General features: G+C 41.4%; 4 protein-coding genes across 6 annotated transcripts in view; 2 read left to right on the top strand and 2 right to left on the bottom strand.

Annotated features, from left to right (window-relative positions):
• The first annotated feature begins 14 nt into the window (after window positions 1-14).
• Window positions 15-6362, top strand: mok (MOK protein kinase). Its single transcript, XM_008306871.1, has 12 exons — window positions 15-309; window positions 1803-1917; window positions 2387-2476; window positions 2562-2632; window positions 2723-2801; window positions 2897-2945; window positions 3030-3208; window positions 3456-3557; window positions 3708-3881; window positions 4061-4220; window positions 4296-4493; window positions 4762-6362. Exons 1-12 carry the CDS (start codon window positions 126-128, stop codon window positions 4837-4839), a joined length of 1479 nt encoding a protein of 492 aa, XP_008305093.1. The 5' UTR covers window positions 15-125; the 3' UTR covers window positions 4840-6362.
• Window positions 6363-6818: 456 nt separating this feature from the next.
• wdr20a (WD repeat domain 20a) lies at window positions 6819-14337 on the bottom strand. 3 transcript variants are annotated; one of them, XR_521326.1, is made up of 5 exons: window positions 14074-14334; window positions 11634-11816; window positions 9666-11009; window positions 9007-9109; window positions 6819-7941 (listed from the first exon to the last, which is right to left on the bottom strand). XR_521326.1 is itself a non-coding variant. In XM_008306872.1 (4 exons), exons 1-4 carry the CDS (start codon window positions 14335-14337, stop codon window positions 7888-7890), a joined length of 1845 nt encoding a protein of 614 aa, XP_008305094.1. In that variant the 3' UTR covers window positions 6819-7887. The 3 variants fall into 3 exon arrangements, 2 of the variants coding, with proteins under 2 accessions (XP_008305094.1, XP_008305095.1); XM_008306872.1 differs by lacking the exon at window positions 9007-9109 and having other exon boundaries at window positions 14074-14337; XM_008306873.1 differs by having other exon boundaries at window positions 6819-9109.
• A 1112-nt stretch (window positions 14338-15449) lies between these two features.
• LOC103376502 (uncharacterized) lies at window positions 15450-17092 on the top strand. Its single transcript, XM_008306888.1, has 5 exons — window positions 15450-15486; window positions 15666-15734; window positions 15870-15931; window positions 16291-16380; window positions 16475-17092. Exons 1-5 carry the CDS (start codon window positions 15450-15452, stop codon window positions 17090-17092), a joined length of 876 nt encoding a protein of 291 aa, XP_008305110.1.
• A 992-nt stretch (window positions 17093-18084) lies between these two features.
• The window catches only part of dync1h1 (dynein, cytoplasmic 1, heavy chain 1), a 27931-nt gene continuing 19069 nt past the window's right edge, over window positions 18085-26946 (bottom strand). The window contains exons 53-78 of the mRNA XM_008306870.1: window positions 26692-26809; window positions 26376-26591; window positions 26072-26284; window positions 25543-25670; window positions 25285-25438; window positions 25008-25154; window positions 24684-24834; window positions 24334-24587; window positions 24031-24165; window positions 23839-23933; window positions 23578-23752; window positions 23414-23489; window positions 23123-23283; window positions 22909-23020; window positions 22714-22774; window positions 22509-22632; window positions 22267-22380; window positions 22001-22171; window positions 21578-21795; window positions 21362-21465; window positions 20109-20317; window positions 19664-19817; window positions 19386-19528; window positions 19099-19267; window positions 18700-18824; window positions 18085-18565 (exon numbers count right to left, since the gene is read on the bottom strand). Of these exons, the coding sequence (XP_008305092.1) occupies window positions 18437-18565; window positions 18700-18824; window positions 19099-19267; window positions 19386-19528; window positions 19664-19817; window positions 20109-20317; window positions 21362-21465; window positions 21578-21795; window positions 22001-22171; window positions 22267-22380; window positions 22509-22632; window positions 22714-22774; window positions 22909-23020; window positions 23123-23283; window positions 23414-23489; window positions 23578-23752; window positions 23839-23933; window positions 24031-24165; window positions 24334-24587; window positions 24684-24834; window positions 25008-25154; window positions 25285-25438; window positions 25543-25670; window positions 26072-26284; window positions 26376-26591; window positions 26692-26809 (3856 nt within the window). The 3' untranslated portion in view covers window positions 18085-18436. The remainder of the gene's footprint in view (window positions 18566-18699; window positions 18825-19098; window positions 19268-19385; window positions 19529-19663; window positions 19818-20108; window positions 20318-21361; window positions 21466-21577; window positions 21796-22000; window positions 22172-22266; window positions 22381-22508; window positions 22633-22713; window positions 22775-22908; window positions 23021-23122; window positions 23284-23413; window positions 23490-23577; window positions 23753-23838; window positions 23934-24030; window positions 24166-24333; window positions 24588-24683; window positions 24835-25007; window positions 25155-25284; window positions 25439-25542; window positions 25671-26071; window positions 26285-26375; window positions 26592-26691; window positions 26810-26946) is intronic.

The raw sequence follows: 26946 nt of genomic DNA, 5'->3' as shown, positions 1-26946 counted from the left end.
ATGCATTCTTGTCCGGTAACGTCACGCTATTATGAATGCAGTGAACTAGCGGCTTTGCTCCAGCAGGAACTGTCCTTATAAATTATTAAACTCATGGTCGGCTTCTTGACAGTAAATGTGCACTAATGATGCACTACTCAAACTGGCTTATTGACGTGAAAAACAGGGCAAGCCTTCGAAATGCGTGCAAAACACCACCTAACACGGACTGGAACAACAGGGGAAATGTTGTGGACCTGCAGAACAACAACCCGCAGCCTAATGAGAAAACCTCCGAGCTAATGGTCACCACCCACCTCTGGAAAACAGGTAAGAAGGTGAATTATGTAGCTGCAAGCAGCCACCCTCGTCAAATATCGGGGCCTGCCGTGAATATTTCAGCTTGACTGGCATTTTTTTTCTTACACGACAGGGCATATTGTACGCCGTTTTTTCCTTTTAATTCTGGATACAAGCAGACTGGAGTCAGAGAGTCAGACATTGAGCCGGAGTTTCCAGTTTCCTCCTCAGGTCAGAGTGGAGGGCGAAGGCGTGCTCCGTTACCAAGGCGACGGTCAGCTAACAGGGCTCGCTAGCGGGGCTAAGCTAGCACCCACTTTAGTGTCCTTTTGACACCTAGAAAGGTGACAGAAAAAAAAATTAAAACACACCTTTTCAAACGTAACATTGATAATGTACTCTGCAGACACGCATGTTATGGATATTCGACTTACATGCGGCGGCTAGGACTCAAAGGGATGCATTGTAAGTAACGAGCGGAGGGATGGCAGTCTGACAGGCGGTCGCACGTCCACGAGATTTCTCTTCAAATGTCTAGTTTGCTAGCAGTTCTAACCTCTAAGAATATCGCTCATTTGGTCTGGTACACAAATGGGAACACATACGCGAATACCTTTTATGAATAATGTTTCCACCAAAGCCTTTTTTGCTGCGGTTTTAACCTGTATTTTGCATTAAATGTCACCAAAAGTATGAAAACAAGCGCGCCGTTCATCTGACCTCACCTGTTATTAACCGTAGCACTGGCGAAGCGGAGCAGTGTGGGAGTCTGACAATAACACGAGGATAATTATTGCTCACTAACATAATTAGATAGGTCACAGTTTTTAGTTTGTCAAAATGGGACCTAAAACAATACTTTCTGATTTTGTAATATTTTTGAGCAGTTCAGACAGTGAAACTATCGCAACTGTCTCCATAAATTGTAAATGAGAGCATTAAAATAGTGCCATCTCTCATGACTTCAGCTAAACTAAACTATTGCCGCTGCAGTGACTGGTCCACAAAAGTAAATCTCCCAGCAGGAAAAAAAAAAAAAGGTGTACCTTGTTTGCATTAACCAACCACAATAATGAGCTAATGTTTGAAATGTGGAACCTGACTTGAGATTTCCTGTAAAATATTTAATCAGAATTAGTTTTATGTGAATGCAAAGCTGAAGCAATTAGTGCATTAACTGATTAGCTGATTTTATTATGTTTTGGACTGTTTTGTGGACCAAACTTTTATATATGTCAACTTGTCATCAGGATTTTTTATTTTTTTGCAGACTGAACTGGGATGAAAATAATAATTAGCTGAAGTCCTAAATGACTCTGAAAATCCCAGTTCCCCTTACCACCAATATCATCATGGGCTTTAATGTCCAATGGGAGTGTTCCAGTTTTTCCTGTCTACAGAGCACAGGATGTCCCTCTAGATGATGCAGCCTTGTTTTTCTCTTGTTAGGTTACTCACAAATGATAGTATGATAGAAATGTGTTCATGCGCCTGTTCTTTCTTGTTTCATTTTATTGTTGCAGGTTACAAAATAATCAAAAAGATCGGGGAGGGCACATTTTCAGAGGTGGTGAAAACTCAGAGCCTGAAAGATGGGAAGTTTTACGCATGTAAAACCATGAAACAGACAATAAACAGGTATGTATGCTGAGCACAGCGGCTAATCCGGTGCACGGGCTATCAGTGGTGTAGTTTTCTCATACTCAGTTGTGTATGGACCCTTGAAACTCGAGTCAGCAGCTTGACACCCCCCTTGCCTTAAGTATCCTATTAGATGTCAGTTTGCACTGCCTTTGACCTTGTTGTGATGAGGTAACAATAGAAGTCAGTGCTTGAAATGTGAGTTGACAGTGCACTGGTTTTTGACATTGATTAGCTGTAAATCTGTTCGGCCGTTTATTATTTGCCTTCATCCACAATGTTTCCATGCACTACAGTAACACTATTCTTCTTTCATATATAGAATTGCATGTCTTTAGTCTAGTTTCCTCCAACTCATCTTACATTATCTCAGATTAAGTAAGCAGACACACCATCCAATAAATATACTGTATTGCTGCATTTGCCATATTTAATGTTCTCACATCATTTCTTCTTTGTTGATAAGTCTGGAGCAGGCCAACAACCTGCGGGAAGTCCAGGCAATGAAGAGACTGAGCCCTCATGCAAATATCATCCAGCTACATGAACTGATTTTGTGAGTGCTTGTGTGTTGTCTATTTTGCAGCGAATATAGTATCATATATAATGTGGTATTTCATTAATCTAACACAATGTTTCAGTGACAAAGAAACTGGAACCGTGTCTTTGATCTGTGAGCTGATGGAGATGAACATCTATGAGTACATACAAGGTAAGTGTGCCAGGATGACAGCGAATCCCTATAAGTGGATCTTAAAGATGTAGTTTTTGTGCGAATTTTGACATTTCTCATTCCTTGCAGGAAGAAAAACACCACTGCCTGACCATACAGTAAAACATTACATGTACCAACTTTGCAAGTCACTGGAACACATGCACAGGTAAACATGGAAATATTCTATTTCAAACTGAATGAAAAAAAATAAAATTCATCATTCAATTAAGCTGAGATCTTGTTTTTTTTCCTTCTTTACAGCTGTGGGATCTTTCACAGAGACGTGAAGCCTGAAAACATCCTTATAAAAGTGAGATGTTCACAATTTGCTTTACCTCAAAGTGACAGGGCTAATTTGGTTTTGAACTGTTCTTAAACTTTGTGCAACTTGCAGCAAAACATTTTGAAGCTTGGTGACTTCGGCTCATGTCGGAGTGTGTACTCCAAGCCCCCGCACACAGAGTACATCTCCACGCGCTGGTACAGAGCCCCGGAGTGCCTCCTCACTGATGGCTATTACAGCCTAAAGATGGACATCTGGAGCGCCGGTTGTGTCTTCTTTGAAATCATGAGGTATCTCAGCAGATACATTTCACCTGTAACACTGTGCCTGTACATTTTCAGTTCAGTTAGAAGGTGGGATATTTCAGTTATATTTGATTACTCATACAATAGCAATATGTTTGCCCATCTCTGCATTCAGCTTTTTTTTTGTAATTTGATCTCTTCTGACCACCAAAGGCATAAACAAATGTCAAACAAAAGCAATGCAAATACTTTTGTGAAGGCAGTCATATCAATACATACCTGTGTGTTTCAGCTTGAATCCTCTCTTCCCTGGAGGCAATGAGTTGGACCAGGTTGCTAAGATCCATGATGTGTTGGGGACACCAGATCAAGGTCTTCTCCAAAAGTTCAAACAGTAAGTGTTACTACTCAGATGTGTTGCCTGAAGAGTTTGTCTACTTGTTACAGGAGTAGCACACGTAAACAGTAAAAAAAAAAATGTTATATGTACTCAAAAACAACCCCCAAAAACAGGGACATGTCTTGTTGCTGTAATGTCTGGCAGGTCGAGAGCGATGCATTTTAACTTTCCCCCAAAGAAAGGCACCGGTATCTCGCGGTTAGTCCCTAACTGCCCAGCTCCAGCTCTGTCACTGCTCTACCAGATGCTTGCCTACGACCCAGATGAACGCATCGCTGCAGAGACAGCCCTGAGGCACACGTACTTTAGGGAAATCAGGTAAAGTGCCTTAGATCAGAAACAAGCATTTTACATCTCTTACCCGCCAGCCGACCCACAAATAGGAAACAAAATAAGACCTTGTGACATTTTAAATCAAATTTGGATGACCAGGCTTATGCTTCAAACTGTAGAGGTACCAAGTAGAAATATTGCTCGCTCTTGTATCTTTCTCCCAGGATGGCAGAGAAGAAAGCAGAGACTCTTCACAGAGTTTCTGGGACTATGGATGGCATGGGGAGCAGTGTGATGCAAAACTCTTTACAACACATCTGGAGACCAACCAGACTCGGCAAACAACTGAGGGGAAGACACACAAGACAAACGCCTTTAATGAGTGTAAGTTTAAACGCTGCGTTAAAGTCGATATAAGTGACAAGTCGAAAGCTTATCTGATACTTTTGCGCTCTTCAGCACAACATGAAGCATGTAGCAGACCCCCTCATCAGACGAAACGTCCCTCATTACGCAGCAGAGCTGCCCAAGATTAACATGGTTGTACCAGGACCACAGATCTCCTTCCCAGTCTCCACTCTGCCTGCGTTTACCGTGACTCACCGAGGCACACTGCCAGCCATCACGTCAAAAAAGTGCCAGTCACAGTTGGCCAAGGTAAACACAGCAGTACGACACAGACATCAGGTTTTTTACAGTTCTGAATCCTTCATTTAAGCCTCCGCAGAGTCACGTTCACCAAGGGCACTGCAGTGATACACAGCTGACGGGTTTGTTTTAAATATCAAAGGATGTTTTGAGTATGCTCACTATGTGGTTTTAAGGACAAAACAGGAGCATCAGATTAATAAAAACAAGTGCCTTGCTAGTGCTTTTCAATGCGGGCTTTGAACTGACATTCATGCTGCATTTCCTCTCTTCACAGCCCCGGGATGAGTCACACCGCGCAGCTTTCAAGACCTACTATATGCCACCTCTGGATAGGAAACATGGAGGCTTCTGAGAGCCAAATACGCTGAAGTATTACATTTACAAATGCCTTTCAAAACAGGACAGACCTGTCCTGACAAACAGATTGCTGAGAGGACACTGTTTGGACAGGCTTTATGTTGAAATCTGTAAAACATGCTCGAGAAAGAAACGCAATGAAGTCCACCAAAACTGTCATCTCACCAGTTATTAGGACTGCTGCACCAAACTGTTCAACCTTGATTGTAATGAGGAAATTCAATGTGACCTCAACTCAAACAATGTATTCTTTCATATAATGTTGGATAAAGATCAAGTAGCTTTAGTTCCTTAGTTTTACTTGACCTTGTCGGGTGTCACACGTTTACAACCCTTTAACAACAGACTTCAAACTGAGCCTAATGTAGTACACACACCTAACAGTATGACATTTGATAGATAGGTAAACAGCATTTAACATTAGTGATCAACATTTTTAACTTCTTTTAAAGTAATATGACACCTTTAAAGAAGTAATCGCACCACTAGGACTTCTTCAGGTTGTACTATTTTACAACTTTAGATCAAGCTCTGTTGACACTGATTAACAAAAAGAAAAGACTTAAATGTTAAAATAGCCACAATTCTTATCAATTCGTCACCCTTCACTAACACACCTACATTTACCATTTTTTAAATGATAAATTGAATGAGACGACCAGTTTCTAATTACAGCGTAACAAATGACACACTGGGGACCTGAAAGGTCCAACAACCGAATAATTAATTTCCTGGTCGAGAGAAAAGATTCATCTCACAGCATGAATTCTAGACATAAAGAAAAGCTCCACAGGAGCATAAAAACGTCCTGGAGAAGCCGAGGCAAAGCTGGAAACTTATAAATGCTACATAGTAGCTTTAATAATCCACTGAGATTTACAGTGTAAAGTGAGAAAAACTCCACAGTCAAGGTTGAATTCCCTTTCTAAGGACTATATATTTGTGATAGCATGTCTTTCAAATTACCATGATTGAAGTCCTCATGATTTGAAAGGTAATAGTCTTCCTGTACAAAGGTCAGCAGCAAACACATTCTCATGAACTCATCCTCAGCCACGTGTTTCGAGATGTACTTTAAATGCACATTTTGTGATCTAGCTGTAAACTAATTAAACAGCTTTGAGTGGGATACAAAAGACAGAAATTGAATCGTTAAAAAGAACTGAGCTTCCTTTTAGATGAACCATGTACATGGAAACACCTGTGTTGAGATGCCTGGAGAATTGTTGCTGATGGGACGTTAGAAAGTCAGATGATTGAATGTTGTTTAGAGCGTAGCTTGACCTGTACCTTCATACTCCTAACTTGAGGCACTGTGGCTTAAAAAAGAAGAAAAAAAAAAGTACCATTTCATGCAGAGCTGTGAGCTCATTAAAACGGACTGTGACTCAGTCTGCACTTTATTGTGTTTGTTATTGTGTCAGAGTAAAAAAAATATCAAGTATCATTTGTATGATGTTGTCATTAACCTGCATTACAAATAAAACATAATATATGCACAAACCGTTGACACAAAAATGTTGACAGAACAGTCACGTTTTTTGTTGTTTTGTTTTTTTTAATGAATAAAGAGGGATTTGTAAATTTGCTTCAAAAATAGATGGACTTCACCTGCAATCTGTCTCTTGCAGGGATCACTGAACTCCTCGTGGCTCCAACAGTGATCAGTAAAACTACATTAAAAATGTATTCATGTCAAATGGGGAAGGATTTCTTGGTTGAATCTCAAGTTTCTAATCTGCAGTCATGTTTCTTTGTTAAAGTTCTTTTCAGGAGAAAACTGGAGAGTATTCTCCTAAAAAAGGAGAGAGCTGGTATCAAGTTAAGGAGAGTCTTTGGAGGTTCAATTGCTGGCCAGACTTCCAAACTTGAAGCCCGCTCTCTACAGCTACAGCATTGTCATGCTTGTGACAATTTAACTTTCAGATGTAAATACATTACATGTGGGTGCACAAAAAAGAACAGAAAACGGTGTATTCAAGATTATTTTAATATTATTAATATGTATACTTTAGGCTTTAGAAATATAACTATCAATGACAAAACTTCCACTGGAGTAATGGTAGTTTGCTTAGGCCCCCATCAAATCAATTAATTACAATATACACATTATGATACAGAGCAGATTTGAATCTGAAATAATATTAAAATAAATGCTCAATAGATAAAGGTTTTAATAGTTTTTATCATTTTCTTCACCTACTGTATTAGCCATCTGTGAGTTCTGAGCACACCCAAAAATGTAAAGCCATTTTCTTCTAATAAACTAATTTAAGTGCAAACCTTTTTTTTTTCTTTAAAAAGACTATGATTGCAGCATCCAGCTTTATAGATTCAGATTTCAAGACTGAGGATGTTAAAGCCGAGTGCAACAAGGCAGTCCTCAACCCTCTTTTTTTTGTTCCATTAGAGTAGTTATAAAAACAAACAACAACATAGCTAACAAATTCAGTGCAAAGTCGTCAATGGGGAGATTCTACTCAAGAAAAGACAGAAGTGGTGGGTGAGTGACGATGGATGCAATATTTTCAGATGCTCACGCACTTGGTCATAAAAGGATAGTTCTTTCAAACTTCATATTTCAGTAAGTAACCCTGAGCCTACACTGGGTTACATGACAAAATCTTAAAAAAGGGGTAAAGAGATTATGAAAATTAAATGAACTATCCCTTTAATCTCAAGCCACAATAGTCTGGTTTGCATCTAACAAAGCCAAGCCTTAATTCCAGAGAGGACAACAGTCTGATGAGATCCGACATGGAACAAAAAAAAAAAAAAAAAGATTTTTTAAAAACCTAAAATGTGTTAAAACTTCAGAGAACAATAGTATTTTAGCGCAATAGTCCACGATTGCACCACACCTTTTCCTGTTCCATTCCTCCTCTAGGTCAAGTGAGTGATAAACAAAAAACAACAGAAAAGCCATTAACAAAACTGGGAGAGGGAGGGGGTATAAAGAAAAGGAAAACTTGCAATGCTTGCAGGGTGAAGAGCAGCATCAGACTCTGGGTTGCAGGGTTCTTTAGCAGCAGAAATATTGTGGCTATACTACTGTTCCACTGGGAGAGCTGGCTTGGTTTTGGGATGACAATAAACCCTGGAAAAAGGAAAACAAGGAGATTTGCATTGGGAAAGTCCACATACTATAGCAAAATCAAGCAACAAATAGCTCATTAAAAATGTGTCTCATCTTTCCTTATCCCAGTCCCCAGCATTAAATCAAAAGCCTGTGCACAGCAGTCAAAGTAGATGCGAAGTATACAGTTTGAGACTAACAGTGTCTTTGAGAGGTTTTCTTGATCAAGGCACTTCTTGCATACATGATCGGCCCATTAACTAGTTTATCAAAAAGGTTCTTTTTTTTACCTCTGGATCTGACCTTCAAGTGCACTTGAGGACAAACTAAATTGCTAACTTTTCTATTGATTGGTTAAAATTAATTATGTGTACAACTTTTTCTACAGCCTCAAGTTAAGTATCCAATTTGGATGAAAATTTAAGGGCGTTTCCCCTGTGAATGTCTGACTGGTTTGAAATAAGTATCTGACTGTACTGACTAAAAGTCAGACTTCTAGTGATGTTCCAGATTCAGACCATCATGTGCCCTGTTCTGGCAAAAAAAACTCTCAAACCACAAACAAAAGGGAAGTAGATGAGTATACATATTAAGCTGTTAGCATGTGAGGAACTGCAAAGATTATTTGGGGAAATGCAGAGCCATTTGTGTAAAAGCTGAAATGTGAATAGGGTTGGGGTTCAATAGCATTTTATCAAATCCAATCAACTCCCTTGTTAATTTTAATTAAGTTTAGCTGTGATCATTTGCAAGTAACTCAAGTTGTGAATTCAGTTTAGATTGTTCTCTCCAACCTGAAAATGAGATCAGAAATGTTTATTATGGATTGTTTGACGCACTTAAATAACAGCTGCAACAAGATAACACCAGATAATGAGTTTCAAGTGTTGATTTGATAAAGTGTCCACTCTGTTGAACAGCAGAAACACAGATCAGCGGTGGTTGTAAAGGTATGTGATGATGTCTTTTCGCTCAAACAGTCTTTGGCAGAGTACAGACGGGCTTGGAGAGAGCACATGAACCAGCAAAGTTTCATTGGAGCTGTTACAGAATTAACAATAATTTGATACAGCTGATATAATCTACCATTGGAGACGCTGGTCATTGTAACCGGAGAAAGAAACAGTCGGTGGAGGCTATAAAAGAGAAGCTGCTAACATCACCTGCTTGGTTTGACCATTGGACTTTGCTAATCAGGGAAAAAAAATAAATAGGAGAGAAAAAATTCAATGAGAGATTTGTTTAGCTGCAGAGTTTAACGAATCCAAGCATTTCGCTGATCAGGAACTGTATCCATAATGAAACCAGCTACCAGAACCCAACCCCTAAATGTGAGAGTGTATGCAGATGACTTGTTAGCTCTGCTGCTACGCATTGTGGGATGATTATGGTGAACCAATGAACACACTTCATATGGAAAATGTTTTTCTTCATTTCACAGGTCTATACAGAAAATTCTACTCTCAGAATGGATTATATAACCAGAAACTATACGTTCATAGCATAGGTTATATCTAAAACTTAGGCATAATCGTCTTTTACTGTAAAGCAGGTGTACATAAAACAAAGTCTGATATGTTGCTCGGCTGTCTGCAGTGACAATTTGATTACAAAAGCTAAAAATGCTATTCCAAATGTCCACAGTTTTACGTATGCCTTCAGAATGCTGTTTCTTGGTTACTTAAGACTGACAAAGCATCATCATGTCAATTTTTCCCATATTTCCTACATTAAAAAGAACTTACCACTTTGCCTGGCCTCGCCCATGTGCAAATAAATCCCTCCTGACAAGCAGTCACTAAACAGTCCTCTAAAAATATGAGTACAGTCAGTCTCTCGTGTGCTATTTTTTTACAGATGAGGGGCTCAAGGAGGGGCACATCCTCCATGCGCGGACACAGCAGGGTGCCCAGAGTCTTAGCAGGGTCTGTTTTGGTTTTAGTCAGCAGGTTGAGCTTGTCGCTGCTCTTACTGCTGATGTGACCCATGCTGTGGTTGCGTTTGTGGTCCTTCTCGTGGTGGCGCTCCTTCCGATCATGGAGTGACAGTGTGGCAAACTTGCTCACACCTGTAGCGATGGCACTGTCCATAATACCACTGCCGATTCCACCACCGCTGCCGGCCTTGTTGGTATTGTTTACTGTTGCTGTTGTGGTGCCGGCTGAATGGGGTAGGCTGTTGGAGCGTGGTAATGTAGAAGAGAGGGAGTTAATGCCAGGAGTATTGGCACCACTGTTGTTTCCATTAGTAGTGTTACTAGAGGTGTGAGTGATTATTGTAGCACCCGCAGGAGGGCTGGTAGCATTCATCACATTAGTATGTGTTCGTGTCCGTGAAAGCGGAAGATGGGGGAAAAGGATGTCCTCAGTGAGGTCCCATAGGCACAGCTGAGTGTCCTGACCCACTGAGCCAAACCGGTATGTGACACTAACAGGCCGGCTGTCCGTGGAGTTGCGCTTGGAAAGTCGAGACTGTGTACTATTGGCACGATCTCGTCCAAAGTGGATCATCTGATCCTGGAAGTCCTCATCGCTGCCACTAAACTCCATTGGGTCACTCTCCTCCACACTGGTGGTGTAATGGTCAAATGCCACCACACTCACCCATGACTTGTGGCCGTGACCTCGGGCAATGACTCTGCAATCCAAGAACGACCACACAGTCACTAGATCGTCCTCTCCTCCTGCAACTATGTACTTTCCATCAGGGCTCCAGCAGACACACAACAGGCCACCAAAATAGCTCTTCATGGTGCCGTGGAGCTCAACAGCATCAAAGTTGAACACCCGTAGGAAGCCGTCTTGGCTTACACAGGCAAGGAACTTCCCATCTGGAGAGAAGGCAAATTCATTCAAAGCACCCTCCCCCACTGTCCATTTCAGGAGAGGGTTCCGCGTGGATTTACTCTTGCAAGTGTGTACAGAGTAGTTCTCTCCCTGTTTGAGCAGCTGGTAGTGTGGCGCTGTGGTGCCGCAGGTATGCTCCACATTGTACAGGTACATATTCCCACTGGCATGAGAGACCAGAAACAGGCTCTCAGAGCCTGGCACCCATTTCACACATGTTACTCTGGACTTGTCTATTAATCTCTGTCAGGAGAAAGGGAGGGTTGAGATTTGAGAAGAAGATGGAGAAAAAGAGAGCAGAGGGAAAAAGGGGGAAAAAATTATTTCAGTAGAGTATCATAAATTAAAAATCACTATTTGGAACAAGCTGGAAGTTTTACAATTTAATACACAAAGTCTTTGTTCACTAAAACGTATTTTTTGTGACCAATCCTGTTAAACGTGACGCGCAGGACAAGCACAAAGTAAAGAAGTAGAGAATAATTCTTTGGACACATTACTCTTCTTTGTCATTCAGATGCTTTGAATAGTCTACATCAGAAGACACAAGCGTTTACCACAACAGCTTAGACGAAATTCAAAATCAGTACTTTATATGAATAATCATTTCAACACAGAACAATCTGCTGTGAGTTCTAGACTAATGATTGGTTCTTCCGTAGGGTATGGGCTTATTACATTTTTTGGGATTAAGTGAGATGCAACAAAATACATCTTCATCCACAATGGCCTAAAAATAATGCAGATGTCTGTGTGGGAACAAGGCTCAACATATCAATCAATATGACGATGAGGGACTTGATGAAAAGTAACAATGGATAACAATGTACACAGCATTTTTATTCAATGTGTCCTTCAGAGACCTACCTCCTCATTAAAGAGCTTGCTTGTCTCCTTCTTGATGGGGTCAATGAGCTGTACCTGTCCTGCTGAGAAACCCACCAGCAAGGACACGCTTTCTGCTGTAGCTGTGAGGTGGTTGAAGTCATGACACGTGGGCTGCGTTCCCTTGTAAATGCGCTTGTCTATGGGCTTGCTCAGGTCCGCAGCCTAGAGAGAGAGAGAGAGAGAGAGGAGAGAACAAGAGAGAGAGAGAACAAATGCAGATGAAGTGAGTGCAGTAACCTTTAAATATCTAAAATGACTTTATGCACTTTGCTGCAAGATGAAGGCTGCTACTGGTCAAACTGTCAGTAAGAAAAAGAAAAAAAAACCCTGAAAAATACACTAGAGCTGAGTGTGCCGTTGGGTCTTTTGTCCTGTGCTGCATCTCAAACACATTGGCACAGAGTTTAGAGGACTTGTAGGGTCAGCGTTAATTCTACTGATCAGAGACACTCAATTTGGCCTTTCAGCCAACCCTTTAAAAATCAAGCTGCTTGCCATTAAAGTGTACAAGATGTGACTGAATGTAAAATAACACTGTACAACATTTAGCAACACATCAAATAGCTCACATTCCCTAAGCAAAAATGAGGAAGAACTCAAGTGCAGAAGTATGTCCTTTCACTTTGGATGAGTACATGGCAGCTATCATAGAGCAGTTGTTGTAGGTGTCAGGGAAACAGCAATACACTGCTGCAAACAAACCATAGGGCATATAGTTTAGATAACCAGTATGACAACACTTCCATTTGTTAATGATTTACAGTTTACACTACTGGCAGAATGGAAAATTCTTTTAAGATGATGACTCACTAGTTCCTCCATTAGTGCTGGATGCAACACTGGCTGTTTCTGTCTCGCTTTCAAGAGCCAAAATGCCTTAAATGTCGCTTAAATCAAGTGTCCAGTCAAACTCACAAAAGCACAGGTCTAATGTCTCACAATGGCAGAAATAAGTCAAAGACTTTATCCATGAGAAAGACTAAGATGTTTAACCATTTTGTAGATGTAATGGAGCGCAAATAAACTAAACAGTACTCACTGTATTAAACAGTGTTTTGATGATTTGACAGTAAATTTAAAGAGTTTTACAAAACTAGCCTATGTCAACGGGTAAGTAAGGAGTTTTAAGATTCACATAAATAAAACATAAACTGCTGAATTTAACTGTTAGCTTTGTTTCCCATTCTTTCCACATATGCTACAATATATCAGAGCAATAAAACAAATACCATTTCCTGCTCCTGATAGACTACAACCTAAGAGCAGGTTTGTCTTTATATTGTATAGATTTTAAACTCTAATTACTACAGTTGCTGGCAGTCTTTAGCCAGTTTACTGCTATTTTACACAGGAAAGACAACATGTATGACACTCACATGTTTCTGTATGACTGTCAAAAGACTGTGACACTTGGCTCCAATTGGTCAGCTGATTCTTGTCTACCTGTTTGCTGTCATAAAGCCAAAAAAACATATACATCTATTTTAGGGTAGCATAAGATGTGGTATGTGGAGAGATTATATCGTGATACTGAATGGCATCTGAATACCAGAAGGCTGAGTATCAGGATAATGCTGGGTAGCGAGTAATCATGTGATTCCCACAGGATCTCCACTTTCTGTTTGAGTGGAAACTCATATATTCATCTGGTCCACAATCACCAGGAGTTAAAGAACTAGATTACTTTTCAGAGACTGGAAATAGATCCAGAATCTAGGAATATACTGTGCAGTGCCAGTGCCTTTGACAGACACTTATCCGTGGCAATTACAAAACCGAAATATGCTAAGTCAGCTTAGATTGATCAAGACACAGGTTGTGTCCAGGCACATCCCCAAGCAAAGACTACATTACATTAAAAAAGGATGATGGCAGCAGTTACTTTGCCAACCAAATATTCTCCTATACTCTGAATCTGCATAATTGTGATTTGCCGACACCTGTCAGTCAAAGGGACGTCGACAGGTGTTACGGGTGGCAACGTTAAAAGCTGTCACTGTCGACACTGACACTTTGAACACAAACTATACCCGTTACAAAGGTTACTTCAACCCTGACAACTGCAACCATAACAAAAGGTCAACTTTATACCAACGATATTTATCTAAGCTCAAGAAACCGACCATACAGTAAAAGTAAAACAGAGTGACGGACTGGCAACGTAGTTTTAGTCCCTGGCCTCGGAGTAGCCTTGCTAACGCTAGCCAGTTGCGTTGGCTAGCTAGCTAAGTAGGCTAGCTTCATCATAGCTACAAGCTAACTAGCTAGCTGCCAGCTAATTTCAAAGTCAAGCACCTGTCTGAGTTATTAAACACGGTAAACACAAGCCTAAACTTTAGCAACAACTGAGACAGCAGCGATGCGTGTTGACTTGCAGTGTAGCCAATTTCCGTTGACATTAGCCACGTTAGCACGCTACCTTTCTAACGCCTTTGTAGATGTAGAAGTAGAGCTCACGGCCCACATTGAAACAGATCCTGTCGCCGTTGCCTGACTGGTCGTTGACGTTCACGAAGGAGACCTTGACGGGGTTGGAGCCTTGCGAGTTGAAAGGCACCCTGTTAGGACGGCTGTATTCGGAGTGAGTGAGGAGTTTGTAGACACCTTCCCGAGTGGTGAACTGAGTTTTAATTTCGTTCATCTCCTTCCCTCCTCCCTCCGCCGCCATCTTTGAAATTAACATTCATCCCTTTCCCCCAGGCCGGATCTTACGCACGGATGGGAGCGGGCATTCCGACTCTCCCGTTCCCCCCAACGGTTCACCGGGGAACTGGTGGAGGGATGCGACCGGTGCTACTCTCAAGTTGTGACACCTTCCTTCTTTTCTAAAACTTTCCAACATTATACCACCTTAGCTTTAAATTAAATTATATAAATAGCGCATATCTAAAACAAGTGTAGGTTTATTTTACTTTGGTGATAAGTTACTGGTTATGGAAATATGTAACAGTGTTACCAAGTAAACAGGGAACTTCCGGTTAGTTTGTGTCAATTTTTTAAACTTTTATTTATTTATTTATGTATTTAAGCCGTGGCTTGTTGTAAACACAGCTTAGAAAGCAGGAAGTGTGTTTTGATTGCTGGGTTATCAAGTTATCTGCAGCTTACATAGATTGTACAGTCTGTAGCTGCTCGGCCATAGAAACCAAATAGTTTTGAAACTCTTAAAAATTGGACTATTTTGCAGCATGAAGTGATAAACTGACCACTTAGAAATAGTCCATTTTCATTTCTGTTGTTATTCTCTCCCATGATAGCGGCCTCTTTAAAAAACATTAAAATATTTTTACTTCTGAGAAGAAAACATCACATTTTGACAGTACAAAGTAGGTCTGTGGTCTTATAAATATATATGAATATACATACACAAACTTTTTTTTGGGACTGTTACATGACTATATGTATGTATGTATATCAGCTTCCATTAGATTGAACGGAAAAATAATCTAATATGTTTAACCTAAGTAAGACTTTTAAATGAAAACAGTTTACAAAATACAAAAGAACAGGCTTACAAGGTGATCAGAATGAGTTTAAAACTACAAAATACACACACACACACACACACACATATATATACTCATACATAGCAGTATAAGTTTATCAAAATCTTTAAAATGAGCCAACCCAGTGGTGTTTTAAACTCATGGCAGCTGCTGGTGTGCCGGTGGCTCACCTGTGACCTCACTTGGCTGTTTCACATCAAAGCCAGCTGCTGGCTAATTAATCCACCCGTTGACTGCATTATTACCACTTCTCTTCAGCATTTTACCTTATTCAAAAAAGTTAAACGTCATGGCACATAGTAGAAGACGACAGCGCTCACTTCCAGGTTTGTGTCAGTCTTTTAAAAATCATTGAATTTTGTGACGTGCTGGAAGATTGATGCATTATTTAAGTTCTTGGATGTGGTATCTCTCTACTGCAGGGCTTTAATTTGTAATTTTATTTTGTAACAATTGCATCATTTCAATGTGCATCATTGCACTGTACATGTTTGTCTGCCTTCAGACCACAGTGACAGACATGCGCTCAGCAGCATGGACCAGCTTACTATGCAATACATGGTAAGATCAGGTAGCTGCGGCTCATTTCACAGCCCTATTTAGGGGCTCTTCGCTCTCTGGTTTAAATTTTACATCACTTATTGTTTCTCCTTCTTCAAAATGTTTATGTGGATTGGAGTGATCTCTGTTTTATGTCAGATGTTCAAAGTGGAGTCCAGCACAGAATCTGACTCAGAAATCAGTCCGAGATGGTCGGACACAAGCACTATGGTACTGCTTTATTTCTTAATGTAAACATCACTCACACACAAACTGACACAATATCCGAGTCAGATGTATATTTCTATAGCTTAACTACTTTCAAAGTGGCTTGTATTGTAAAATGATACCATGTCCTATGGTAAAAATATACAAAACCAAAGATGAAATCTTTTTCCCCAAGAAACTTCTCCAACATGCCCATTATCACTGTGGCTTCATCACTTTTCACTGTGCACGTCTAGTACACAACTTCACACACAGGTGTTTCAGTGGGATCATTTTAATAAGGGAAGTGTGTACTGATGTTTATGGTTTAAAAACACTACTGTCTGGTCATGCAGAATTAAATTCCTGGTTCTTGTGTGTAGGGATGTGCGAGCAGTGCACCAGAGAGTGGGACTTCACGGCGGGCAACGGTAACACACAAGCTTGCAGCAAGGCACGGCTGTAATTCTTTGGTGAGCATTCTCCTTTCTTTCATTCATCCACTTCTTCTGCAAAGTCATCGTGCTGTTCTATGTGCTCATGAATGAAAGTGCTTCTAATTTGTAGTTTTTGGACCCGTATGATGGGAGCTCTGAAAATTCTGATGAGTCACACATCGACGTGGGCGCCTCCAGCAGACAAACAAGGCAGCAGAAAAAAAAAACTCGGCTCTTGAGCAGGAGGAAGCGATTTTTCCTTCATGAGCCTGCTTCTGTTTCCCCCAGAGAGGAAGTGAAAAGGGGGATGAGAAATTCTGCAACAAAACAACAACTTTTGGATGCCGGCATTGCATTTGAAAGTGAGGCTGAGCTGTGGCTCTGTGAGTTAGCTGCTCTGTCTTATGAAAGTGATGAGGAGGGTTGTGGAAACCTCACAGAGGAAAGGACAAACAAGTCACCAACACATACGCAAACCATGGATGTAGAGCAGCCACTTGATGACTCGGGCTTACAAGCTACAAGATCATCCTCACCTCACACCCCAGTGAAAGAGAGTCCCCCTCAGGTACGAGACAGCTCCTCAGAGAGATCCCCCAACTCCTGTAACCTCAGATCTTTTTTCAAGAGAAAGCTTGGTATGCCTGGAGCAGAAGAAGCAGTGGGGTTGAGCCAAAACAAGAGGCAGTGTGTCATGAGCATGGAGGATGAACAGGAGGGAAAGAACTCTGCATCCGAAGCATGCTAGAGCTATTTAACCATGAAGTCACATTAAATGCCTTTAAAGATTTAAGGTGGACAGAAATACTGTAAATAGTTATTTAAAAATGCACGTTGTTTACTCATGTTCGAATACAGGAAATTGGTGTATGCTAAAAGGTGATAGTTATCCTACTTTTGAGTCACGATAACTTTAAGCTACTGTACAGGTAGTTTGAGCATCACCTGATTTTAACATTGCGTTCAGCAACTTCACCTACTTTTTTCACGTTCAATGGCAAAATCAAATTTTTGTTAAGATGTTGAGTTGTTTGAATTTTATTTTACACACATTGGGGTTCTGTAGAGTGTTTGTTTTAAATGGGTTAACCTAAAAATGAACCACTGAATTAGGAATGTCCTCCATGTTTTTTGTTTTTTTTTAATGTTTATACCGTCTTTGCCACAATTTCGATGGATAAAGATCCACAGCTCACACTTGTCTGATGCCCCTTCATCATTTTCTTTTTAGCTTGCACTTCACATTCCTTCTACAGCACTATTGTTTTTAATCCCAGCAAAAACACAATCTCTCCAACCACCAGGTAGCGGGAAAACACTTTGATGTATTTTTGCCTCAGTTTGGTGAAGCCCTCACTACACGTGCATCAAGTTTTGAAGATTTAGAATCTGATCCAAGTTGAAACAAAAACTTTGTGCCATTTGTAAATTCATGTGAAGGCTTTTGGGTACACTCTGGGTGATACTATTTACTGTACAGTTTGGTGAACAGTGGAATTTTCTTCACAAAACAGTCTTTTAAAGTGAAAAGGAGGGGAATTTGTCTGCATAATATATTGTCACATTTCAATTATGACCATGTTTCATCATGTCAACTTCATTTAACATTAAAACAGTAATGAACATTGTCATCTTGGTTCTTGTCAGTAAATGTGTAACTGACTAAAGTATGTCTCAAAATGCCTGATGGTACTGAAAGTGGAGGCATTTCAAGAGAAACAACAGAAAACACCACCAATGACACATATTAAACTTTTACTAGAAGAAGAAGGCTGTACTGAAGGCAGTTAATTGATTCCAACAAGTTTTATTCAGTCTACAAACATACTGGCTCTTTCATTAAAACACTTTCCTTTCAACTCTACTTTTCCAAATGACATTTTCTCTTCATTTACCATCTGACAACATCCCCTTGACCTTCCAAAACACTTTCCAAAAACACTAACAATGGTTAAATGCTCATTACTGCTCCATAATGTTCCTATGTTTGAGATTGGAATGCAACAGTCTACAACTACTTTTAATGAATGTGAGTGATTATGTGTGGATTAATAATCAAGACTTTCTAGTCTACAGGAATGACTTGTTTCATTTACTCGGTGCACAGGACAGCAACTCCACGCTCATAGAAGCTATGAGGATCTTCCTTGGTGGCGATGTCAAAGTCAACAGTGAAGATGAGGTCAGATCGAGTAAAGTTCAGGTACACAGGTAGCGTCACCTGCAATGAGAAAAAAAAAAAAAAAGAAAGGTGACGAGGACTGCAAGACAAAAGCTTTTCCCCTAAACTGTTGGAAAGTACAGATTAAATACAAGGAAATAAAGATGTGTTGTATGTCCATATGTTGTTAATACCATGTGTCTCTTCTCTGCATTGCTTTGTTTGATCCAGCGGAGCTGAGTGAGAGGCAGCTCAGTGGAGATGGAGGTGGACAGAGACAGCTTGTTGTTGGCACAAGTAGCTCCCTGCAGTTTCAGACCTGGAAGGCACAGACCACATGTTTAGATTCAGAACCCCTAAAAACTTCACTTTATGTCTCCACTATATTAGACCACAAATTTATTTAAAGTAACAAAAGGACTCCGTAAGTACCAAGTGAGGCTCATTTCACTTGATGCCATAAACTGAATGTCTTAAGAACATTTGCCCAACTCACATCCACCTAAATTGTTGTATTACCACAGTCCACCTTGTTATGCACTTTGCCCAGTGCCTTTTCTTGACTACAGCAGATGAGGTGTGTTTTTTCTGACCTTTGATACCGAAGCTGCAGGCGTCCAGAGCAGCGCCCTGTGCAGTGGTGACATTGACCTCCAGACACAGCTCTTCCAGGGACCAGCTGTTGGCCTGTGCCACGTACTGGCGGGTGGCGGTAATGTAAGCCTCTGGCACAAACAGACTGCCCAAGCACACATGGATGTTCTGGAGAGGGGGAGACAAGAAGATTTATGGAATGTGAAAGAAAGGAAAGTGACAGTATTTAATGCATCTCTGTTATGATATTATTTCAGACTTGTTTGATTCTGTACACAAACGGTACCTTCAGTTCTTTTGCACCCCCGCTGGCAGCTCCCTGGGAGATCTGCTGCAGCTGTTTGATACGCTCACTGAAGTCTGCCACCCACTGGATCACAGTCATGGCGACTGGGACTGTGTACCGACACCAGCTGCGAGGGAGGATTCCTGCAGAAAAAGAGACGTGTATACCATAGATACTGAATAGATATTCAAAGTATGATCTGTTATTGAACATCTTTACCTAAATTTTAAAAAAGAGCTAAATTCATAAAAGTAAATAAACAAATCTGGGTAAAAAACCTTTAACAAGGTCACTGATGAGCGTGCGCAGGTAGTTGGTCTGCTTCTTCTTGCCCTCGCACACTTGCACCACATCGGACAGATCCTGACGGACTTCCTGAAGCATCTTGCCGCCCATCTTCACCTCACGCTCAAAGAAACGGAAAAGTGGGTCCTGGTGTTTGTATTAAAAAAAAAAAAAAAAAAGACATTAAAGCAAATATAGAAGCTGGATAGATGCACAGACAAAAGCAAATACATATTCATTCACTGAAATTCAAGCCCGTGCTTTTATATTTCTTTCATTTTACCTGGTTACCTTAGCAGTCAAGCACAAAAAAATGAAAACACAACTAATCAGTTGTCAATGTAGTAATTTCTGACAGTAATAAATGCAACAAGGATATTTTAGGCTTGTTTTAAGAAGTCTGCTTGCTATCACCTTCCCTTTTTTTTCTGCCATTACCTTGATGTTCTCCACGGTGCGTTTGAGTGGATTGACTGTTTGTGGCATGAGCTGCAGCCAGTTACAGGCGGTGGTGTGGAGGGTCCTCATCCAGGCTGGCTGGGTGTCAGATGTTGAAGAAGTGCGCTCCTTCTTCTCCGTCTCATAGGCAAGGTCATCCTCATCCTCCAACATCTGCATTTTCAGCATCTTACCCATCATGTCAGTGCCTGCGCAGCCCGGCAGAGGGAGCGTGTGAGCAGGGAGGGAGGTGGAAGACAAGGCCATGGTGGGAGGTAGGGGGAGGAAGAAGAAATTAATCGTGGAACAAAGAAACAAACGGCTTACCTCAAGGATGTGTTAATAAAGGGTTTGCTTTTTTTTTTTTAAAAAAGGGATTGTGCCAAACAGACAAAATAGGATGACAACTGGGAGGACAAAACACACACAAGGCATCAGGCAAAATTTCCATTAAATGTAGCATTCGACACAGCTGCCAGACTCTGACGGGATCTGTCAATGAAATGAACGCAACCAACGCAAGGTGGCAGGAGTTGAGGGAGAAAGTAATGGGTGGAAATGAGGATGAAGGAAATGGGTAGTGTAGCGGGAGAACCTTGTGATGGATTCTTTAGCAGCAGGGACTTTGGAGGTGGTGTGAAGATCAATCAGACAAAACAGGGAAGGAGGATATGAAAGGGAATCTGAGGGAGATGGATGAGGGTGGCTGACTTAGAACTAAATCTGAGGGTGGGACGGGGAGAGTATCTTAGCAAAGCGACATGATGGCTGTGAAATACAGCTGCTGGAGGGTGAGGAGACACACACCCATCCTTTGGGCAGAGCACCTTTGGAAGTATGATGGCTATGACTACAGCTAGGCTGCACTATATTGCTATGTTATACAAAGCTGCAAGGGGCTAGTTGTGACACCACAGAACACTAACTGGTAGTGAGGTGAGGAAAACCGATGGGAAGATGAGAGATTAGCCGTGGGAACACCTGTAATAAGTTCTTTGCCACCACACACACAGTATTCTGCCCAAAGCAGACGCAAAAATGTAAGATCTTGACCTCACATTGCACAAAGACACCCTGTCAAAGTAAGAGTTAAGACACTAGAACAGAGAGAGAGATGGTTAATGATGCAGCCTGTAAAAAATAAGAACAGATGGACTGTACATGGAACAAGAGTCAAGAAAATCTGCAGTTCAGGAACTGTAGAAAAACACCAGAGTCCAGATAATGAAGACGACCGGCTGCAACCAACATACCCTGAGTGGTGAGCAAGACCTTCTCAGCATTGCTAGGCAACCCGAGCCAGGATGGAGTCTGAGTGTCAGGAAGCATCTCCACCCAGTGCATGAACTCCTCACGTCTGCAAGTAATCAAAATCAGAAAAATAAATGTTTCTGTTAAAGGTTATCAGAAAATATTCTGATAATATCTTAACATTTAGAAGGAAAAGCTAAAACCCAACAAATACTGACCGAATGCCGTCGGGCATCTTGATGTCTTTGTGTCCGTCCACCTTGAGAGCCAGTTTGAACTCGCTGTCAAAGCTTCCCTTGGTGAATATGCGTTCCAGGAAGGTGATGAGCAGCCGCTGGTCAAACTCATTGTCAATGCGGCCACCATAGATGGACTGGGCCATGAGTGTTTTCAGAGCCGCCCAGGGGATCTTGTCTGGTGCGATGTTCTGACGGCCCTGTGTGTGTTTGTATGTAAAGGTTTAGCATGGCAAGGAGGTTATAGTTTTTAAAACAAGCCGCTAAAGGTAAATTATCTGATAAATTTGATATATGTAAAGCTAACAACAGTGCAGAATTGTGGGTTGCTAATATACGTTTCTGTTAATTCAAATACAAATCATTCTTGTGCTTATGTACATGACTGTTGTAATCATCTCCAACCTTAGCAGTGTCATCCAGCCAGGTGTCGACGGTGTCACAAGCAGAGCGGAGATCAGACTCTCCAAATTCATATTTCTTGGACCAGCCGAGTGGTGCATAACGCAGGCGCTCCTGGATGACCGCATGGAACCAAGCCAGCAGGAAGTAGAGACGTGCACGCTCGTTGGGAGCCTATCGAGACAAAAAAGTTTAGATACCAAATGTGGAGAGAGCCTTGAGGAATAATTACTAATCTTCTAAAGTGTGTTTGTGAATGCTTTGATCACCTTGCACATGCGAGCCACAGGGATGCTGCTGAAGGTCCTGAGCATGTTGGCCTTGACACCAGGAGGCGGCTCGAACACAAAGATGCGACCAGCACGAAGCAGATTCACTGGCACCTGTAAGGCCAACACAGCACTGAGGAAAAACAGGAACTTTTGGCCCAATAGTGACAGTTTATTCACTTAAATCTTCATTATCAAATTTTTCAGAGACTGGAAATATTGTAATGAATGGTGTGGTATACCTTGGGGTTGATTTCCATTGTGAGGAAAAGCCTGAAGCTGGCATGAGGCTGCATAGAGTGAAGCTTCTTCTCCAGCTGCATCAGCCATCCAGGGGCCAGGTGGACGTTCTCCAACATCACCCACCTACAGGACGAAAAACAGTCAAGATAGCTGCAAAACACAACAAACTGTGCATTCTCACAAGTACATAAAAAAATGACTCACCTGCCAGACTTGACAGCAGTGTTGATGTCTCTGTCAGCCTTATTGAAACCCTCAGCGGAACCTGTAGGCAGTGAAAGTACGCAAACATTTACAATCTCCTCAATAAGGTTTAGTGATTAAAAAAACCTAACAAAAAACTAAGATCTGGTCAATGTGATGGTTAAACCAAGGATGACACATTTATATAATTCTTACCAATAGAAATGGAGGTGATTTGCTTGTTCTGCTCAGCAGCCAGATCTCTGACCAGCCCGCTGGCATCATAACCTGGTACAGAGCACATCAACACTGGAGTGCTGGGCTTCACCTGCAGACACAAGAAAGAGGAATGTGAGCAAAATACTCAATAACAATGATAATGGGAGGCCTTTAGAAGTGGAAATATTGAAGAAGAATTCTTTAAAACTACCTCGCTGTCCACAATGTTAGCCAGGTCAAGAGGCTGCTCGATGATGTTCATGAAGCTCTCTCCCAACACCTTTGCAACAAAAATGTGCGACATGGCCAGCATACGGTCAGGGCGGAAGGCCTGAATAAGTAGCAGCTGGTGCACTGCCTGGCCAATGGTGGCTGAAAGGGGAATAACAACAGGTCAGCACGGAGCAGACCATAAATACAAACAATGCATGTGCTGTAGATATTTTGCTTGGCCTTATGGTTCATGCATGATTTGCAAAATCTGACAAGTCAATATACTCACTGGACTGCTTCTCCTCTGACCATAGGTAGGGAACAGCCAGCTCTGGAGTGTTGCTCTCAATCCACATGAAGAATTGCTGTAAGAAAGAAAACAAAGTGATAAAAATATCCACTGATTTTGCATGTGCAGGTTGTACCAGTTGGAAAGCATTTGTCAGTCCCTACCTCGTCAGCCTCAACTTTTTCCACCAAGTCTTTAAATGCTGGCAGGCGGTTGAGTCGGACCATGGCTTCACTCTGTTCAGTGGTCAGACCCTTCACTTTGGGCAGTGCCATTCCTGTCAGTACAATCTCCTTACCACGCAAGAAGTGCTGGAATTCTGTATCATATGACGGCTCACTGGAGATATGGAAAAGATTTATGAGACACTAAGAAAAAGTCTTTTATATAACATGACTGCCTGCATTTCATCGATGTAACATTACCTGGTCATGCCCTTGAGGCTGATCTTAGCCAGCAGCATGGCAAAGGTAATGTGGTCCTGGTGCAGCATACCTCTTGCCACTCTGTTGAATGCCACCTAATAATATATAAAAAAAAAAACAGACATAAGCACTTGTCTGTTACATTCATCCTAAAGAAACAAGTGCATCCTTTTATAAAGATGTAGTTCAAACCTGGAAGAGGTCCTTAGTGATGAGAGCCAGTCTCTGTGAGTGATCACTAATGCTCTTGAGATTGGGGTTCTCGTACAGCACTGTGTGGTACGTGTCCAGGAAAAAGTGAAGCGAGTACTGGTAGAGGAAGTGCATCTGAAAGGAGACACAAAACAAAAATGGTTGACTTAATGTTTAAATGTGTTATTAGGCAACCAATAACACATGGTACTTAGAATTCAGAGTTCTTAGCTTAGCATAAAGCAAGTAAGAAAAAAAAAAAAAGAAGTGCTGCGTGAACAAGCAAGTGAGATGTCTCCAGACCTGGTTGAGAGCCTCCATGGTGAAGTAGATGCTGCTGCAGGCAGAGGACAGAGACAGGTATTGTTGTGACACTGCCTCCACCTCAGCCATGACGATATCCGTCTCCTCCACCTTCCTGGTCACCTCAGCTGCCTCCTTCTTCAAGTTCTCCAGTGTGGTGATGATGGTGTCGTCATCAAGGATGCGACCCTTGACCTCATTGAGGGCCTGCAGCAGGGATTTTTCCAGCTGACGAAGACGCAGCTGGAACTCACCTGAAAGAGACACGAGGGGAGTCATCATCATTTCACTGACCTCTTTTTCGACATACTTTGTCATTATGTTAGGGCAACTGCCTGTTTCTGTCTTACCCTGCAGTTTGAGGAGGTCGGAACGTTTCTCATCCACGTCAGGTCTCTCAGCCTTTAGGACCTCGTTGAGACACTGGCTCTGAAGACTGCTGCGTGTCACAGTGAAGTTGACAAATGTGACACGAGAGCACAAGTCTGGTGGGAACTCGACCTGCAAGAGACACCATAAAATACAAATCATCTTCTTTGTACATTTTGTTTTAAATGCTCCATTTTAGCATTTTGTTATTTGACCATTACCTGTTAAAATTAGTATCATGCCAAATAATCTTAAGTATCTATAAAAGAATACTATATAATGAATAAAATAAAGAGCCCTCCTACCGTTGGGTCTCTTGTGGAGAGGAAGATGACGAAGGAAGGAGACAGATCAATGTCCTGGTCTCCGAGGGTAATGAGGACACGACCTCCAGTCCTGCGGACCTCTCTGTTCAGCACCGGGTTTAGGATAGGATCATAGCTTTCCACGTCCTTAGGAAGAAAGACAAAATGAGAATAAATACCTATCAATCAACAAGTCAATGTAGAAAATAAGGGCATTGGACATTGATCACAAAGCAAGAACAATGATATGTTGACAGCGTGAGGTAGCTGCTCTTACCTGGACCAGCAGTGGGTTTCCAAAACGCAGTGCACTCTCCAGATTCTTCCTGAAGGCGTCATCCAGGAAGCTGGTTCTGGTGATCTTGCGGTCTTTGTACTCATTCATTATGAACTCTGTGGCTTGGCCTGATGGATCGATTATTAGTGGGTATCTAAAATAGTAAAATTATAGAGCAAAAAGTTAAATTCAGCCCATCATAAAATGTACTTAAATCATCTTACTTAGGGTTTCATGTCCAAAAAGAAAGACACTGACCTGTTGAACCGCTTCAGCATGATGGCATTTTCAGTACAGAGGTCATCAGCTGGGAGGGAGTTGGCTTGCCAGCGCAGCCTCTCATCTGCATTAGACAGGTACTCAGTTCTGGCAATATCTGTACGGAACTGGGGGAGAAAATCAGATCAGAAGAGTTTAGAATATTGTCTTTTGGCATCAGAAAGTTAAATGGAAAAATATATATATATACATAAAAAAAAAAAAAAGCTAAACTATGGTTTTCATATGGTAAGAAATGTTTGGACCCCCTGTGCTTTGAAACACCATTTGAAGAGTAGGCAGAACAAAAATACCATATTACATGCTCAATATATCTGGTGGTGATGCACTACCTATACATTTGTCAAAGTCTAAACACACTAATACTTCATCACCAAAAGATATGTTCTTTGGTGCATTTTTCATGTCTTGCATCAACATCACAGAATCCAATCAACTGTATTAAATATGTATTAAAATTATGAATGAGACTGAGGTTTATAAGTGTGTTGATCAGAGCTTCAAATACCTGAATGTTGGCCTGCTGTAGGTGATGAGACCATGTAGTGAACAAGTTCTGTCTCATCTGTTGTTCAAAGTAGCCAGCATAAGTGATGAATGCTGCAGAGAGCAGACAGTCTCCTGCGATGGTGGACATCTGGTTCTTGAACGTCTCACTGGTCTTCTCCCAACGTTCTCTTTCAGCTGACAGACTCTTGAGCAGGGCTGTGCTGCGGTTCACCTGGAAAAAGAGAACAAAATAAATAAACCAGTGTCTACCAGACCTGAGGAGACCAATATGAACGAAACCAGACACAGATTTGACGACCAACCTTAGCCTCGACTGCAGCTAGATCAGCCTTGATGGCCTGAGCCTCTGAGATGAGGACAGCGTACTCCTCCTTGTAGCGAGCAATGCTAGCCTCCAGGTCTCTGATCATCTGCTCTACCTCTTCCGCCTTTGTCTTGTTGTCTGTGGCATCATCCTCAAGCTTCTGCAGTTCATTACGCAGAGGCTCCACACGTTTCAGCATGTCAGCGTAGTTAAGCTATAGGAGCAGTAAAACATGGTTTGTATTACATGAACTTTTTTTTTTTTTTTTTTACCAAATTGTTATTCTTATTTTCATGTTGTTTCGGCTTCTGTACCTGAGCAATGGCCCATTTTACCATCGGTCCACAGGCCAGAGATGCCCTGTTGACTTGGTCATAGTTGTAGCTTGGGTTGGAGAGGTAGTTCTTCTTCATTTTCTCACGGATGGAGTCACTGGATAAAGTCGAAATAGTCCAATAAGATGGAATACAGCAGCAATGTATACAGTCAAGTACTTCAATATGAAATGTGGATGAATGATTGTAAATCAGCAGAAAGGAAATAGGATTTTGTGGGATACTAACACGATT

The sequence above is a fragment of the Stegastes partitus genome, unplaced genomic scaffold, assembly GCF_000690725.1.
Source record: "Stegastes partitus isolate 25-593 unplaced genomic scaffold, Stegastes_partitus-1.0.2 Scaffold48, whole genome shotgun sequence".
Lineage (NCBI taxonomy): Eukaryota > Metazoa > Chordata > Actinopteri > Pomacentridae > Stegastes > Stegastes partitus.
This window is presented reverse-complemented; position numbering and strand designations above follow the sequence as displayed.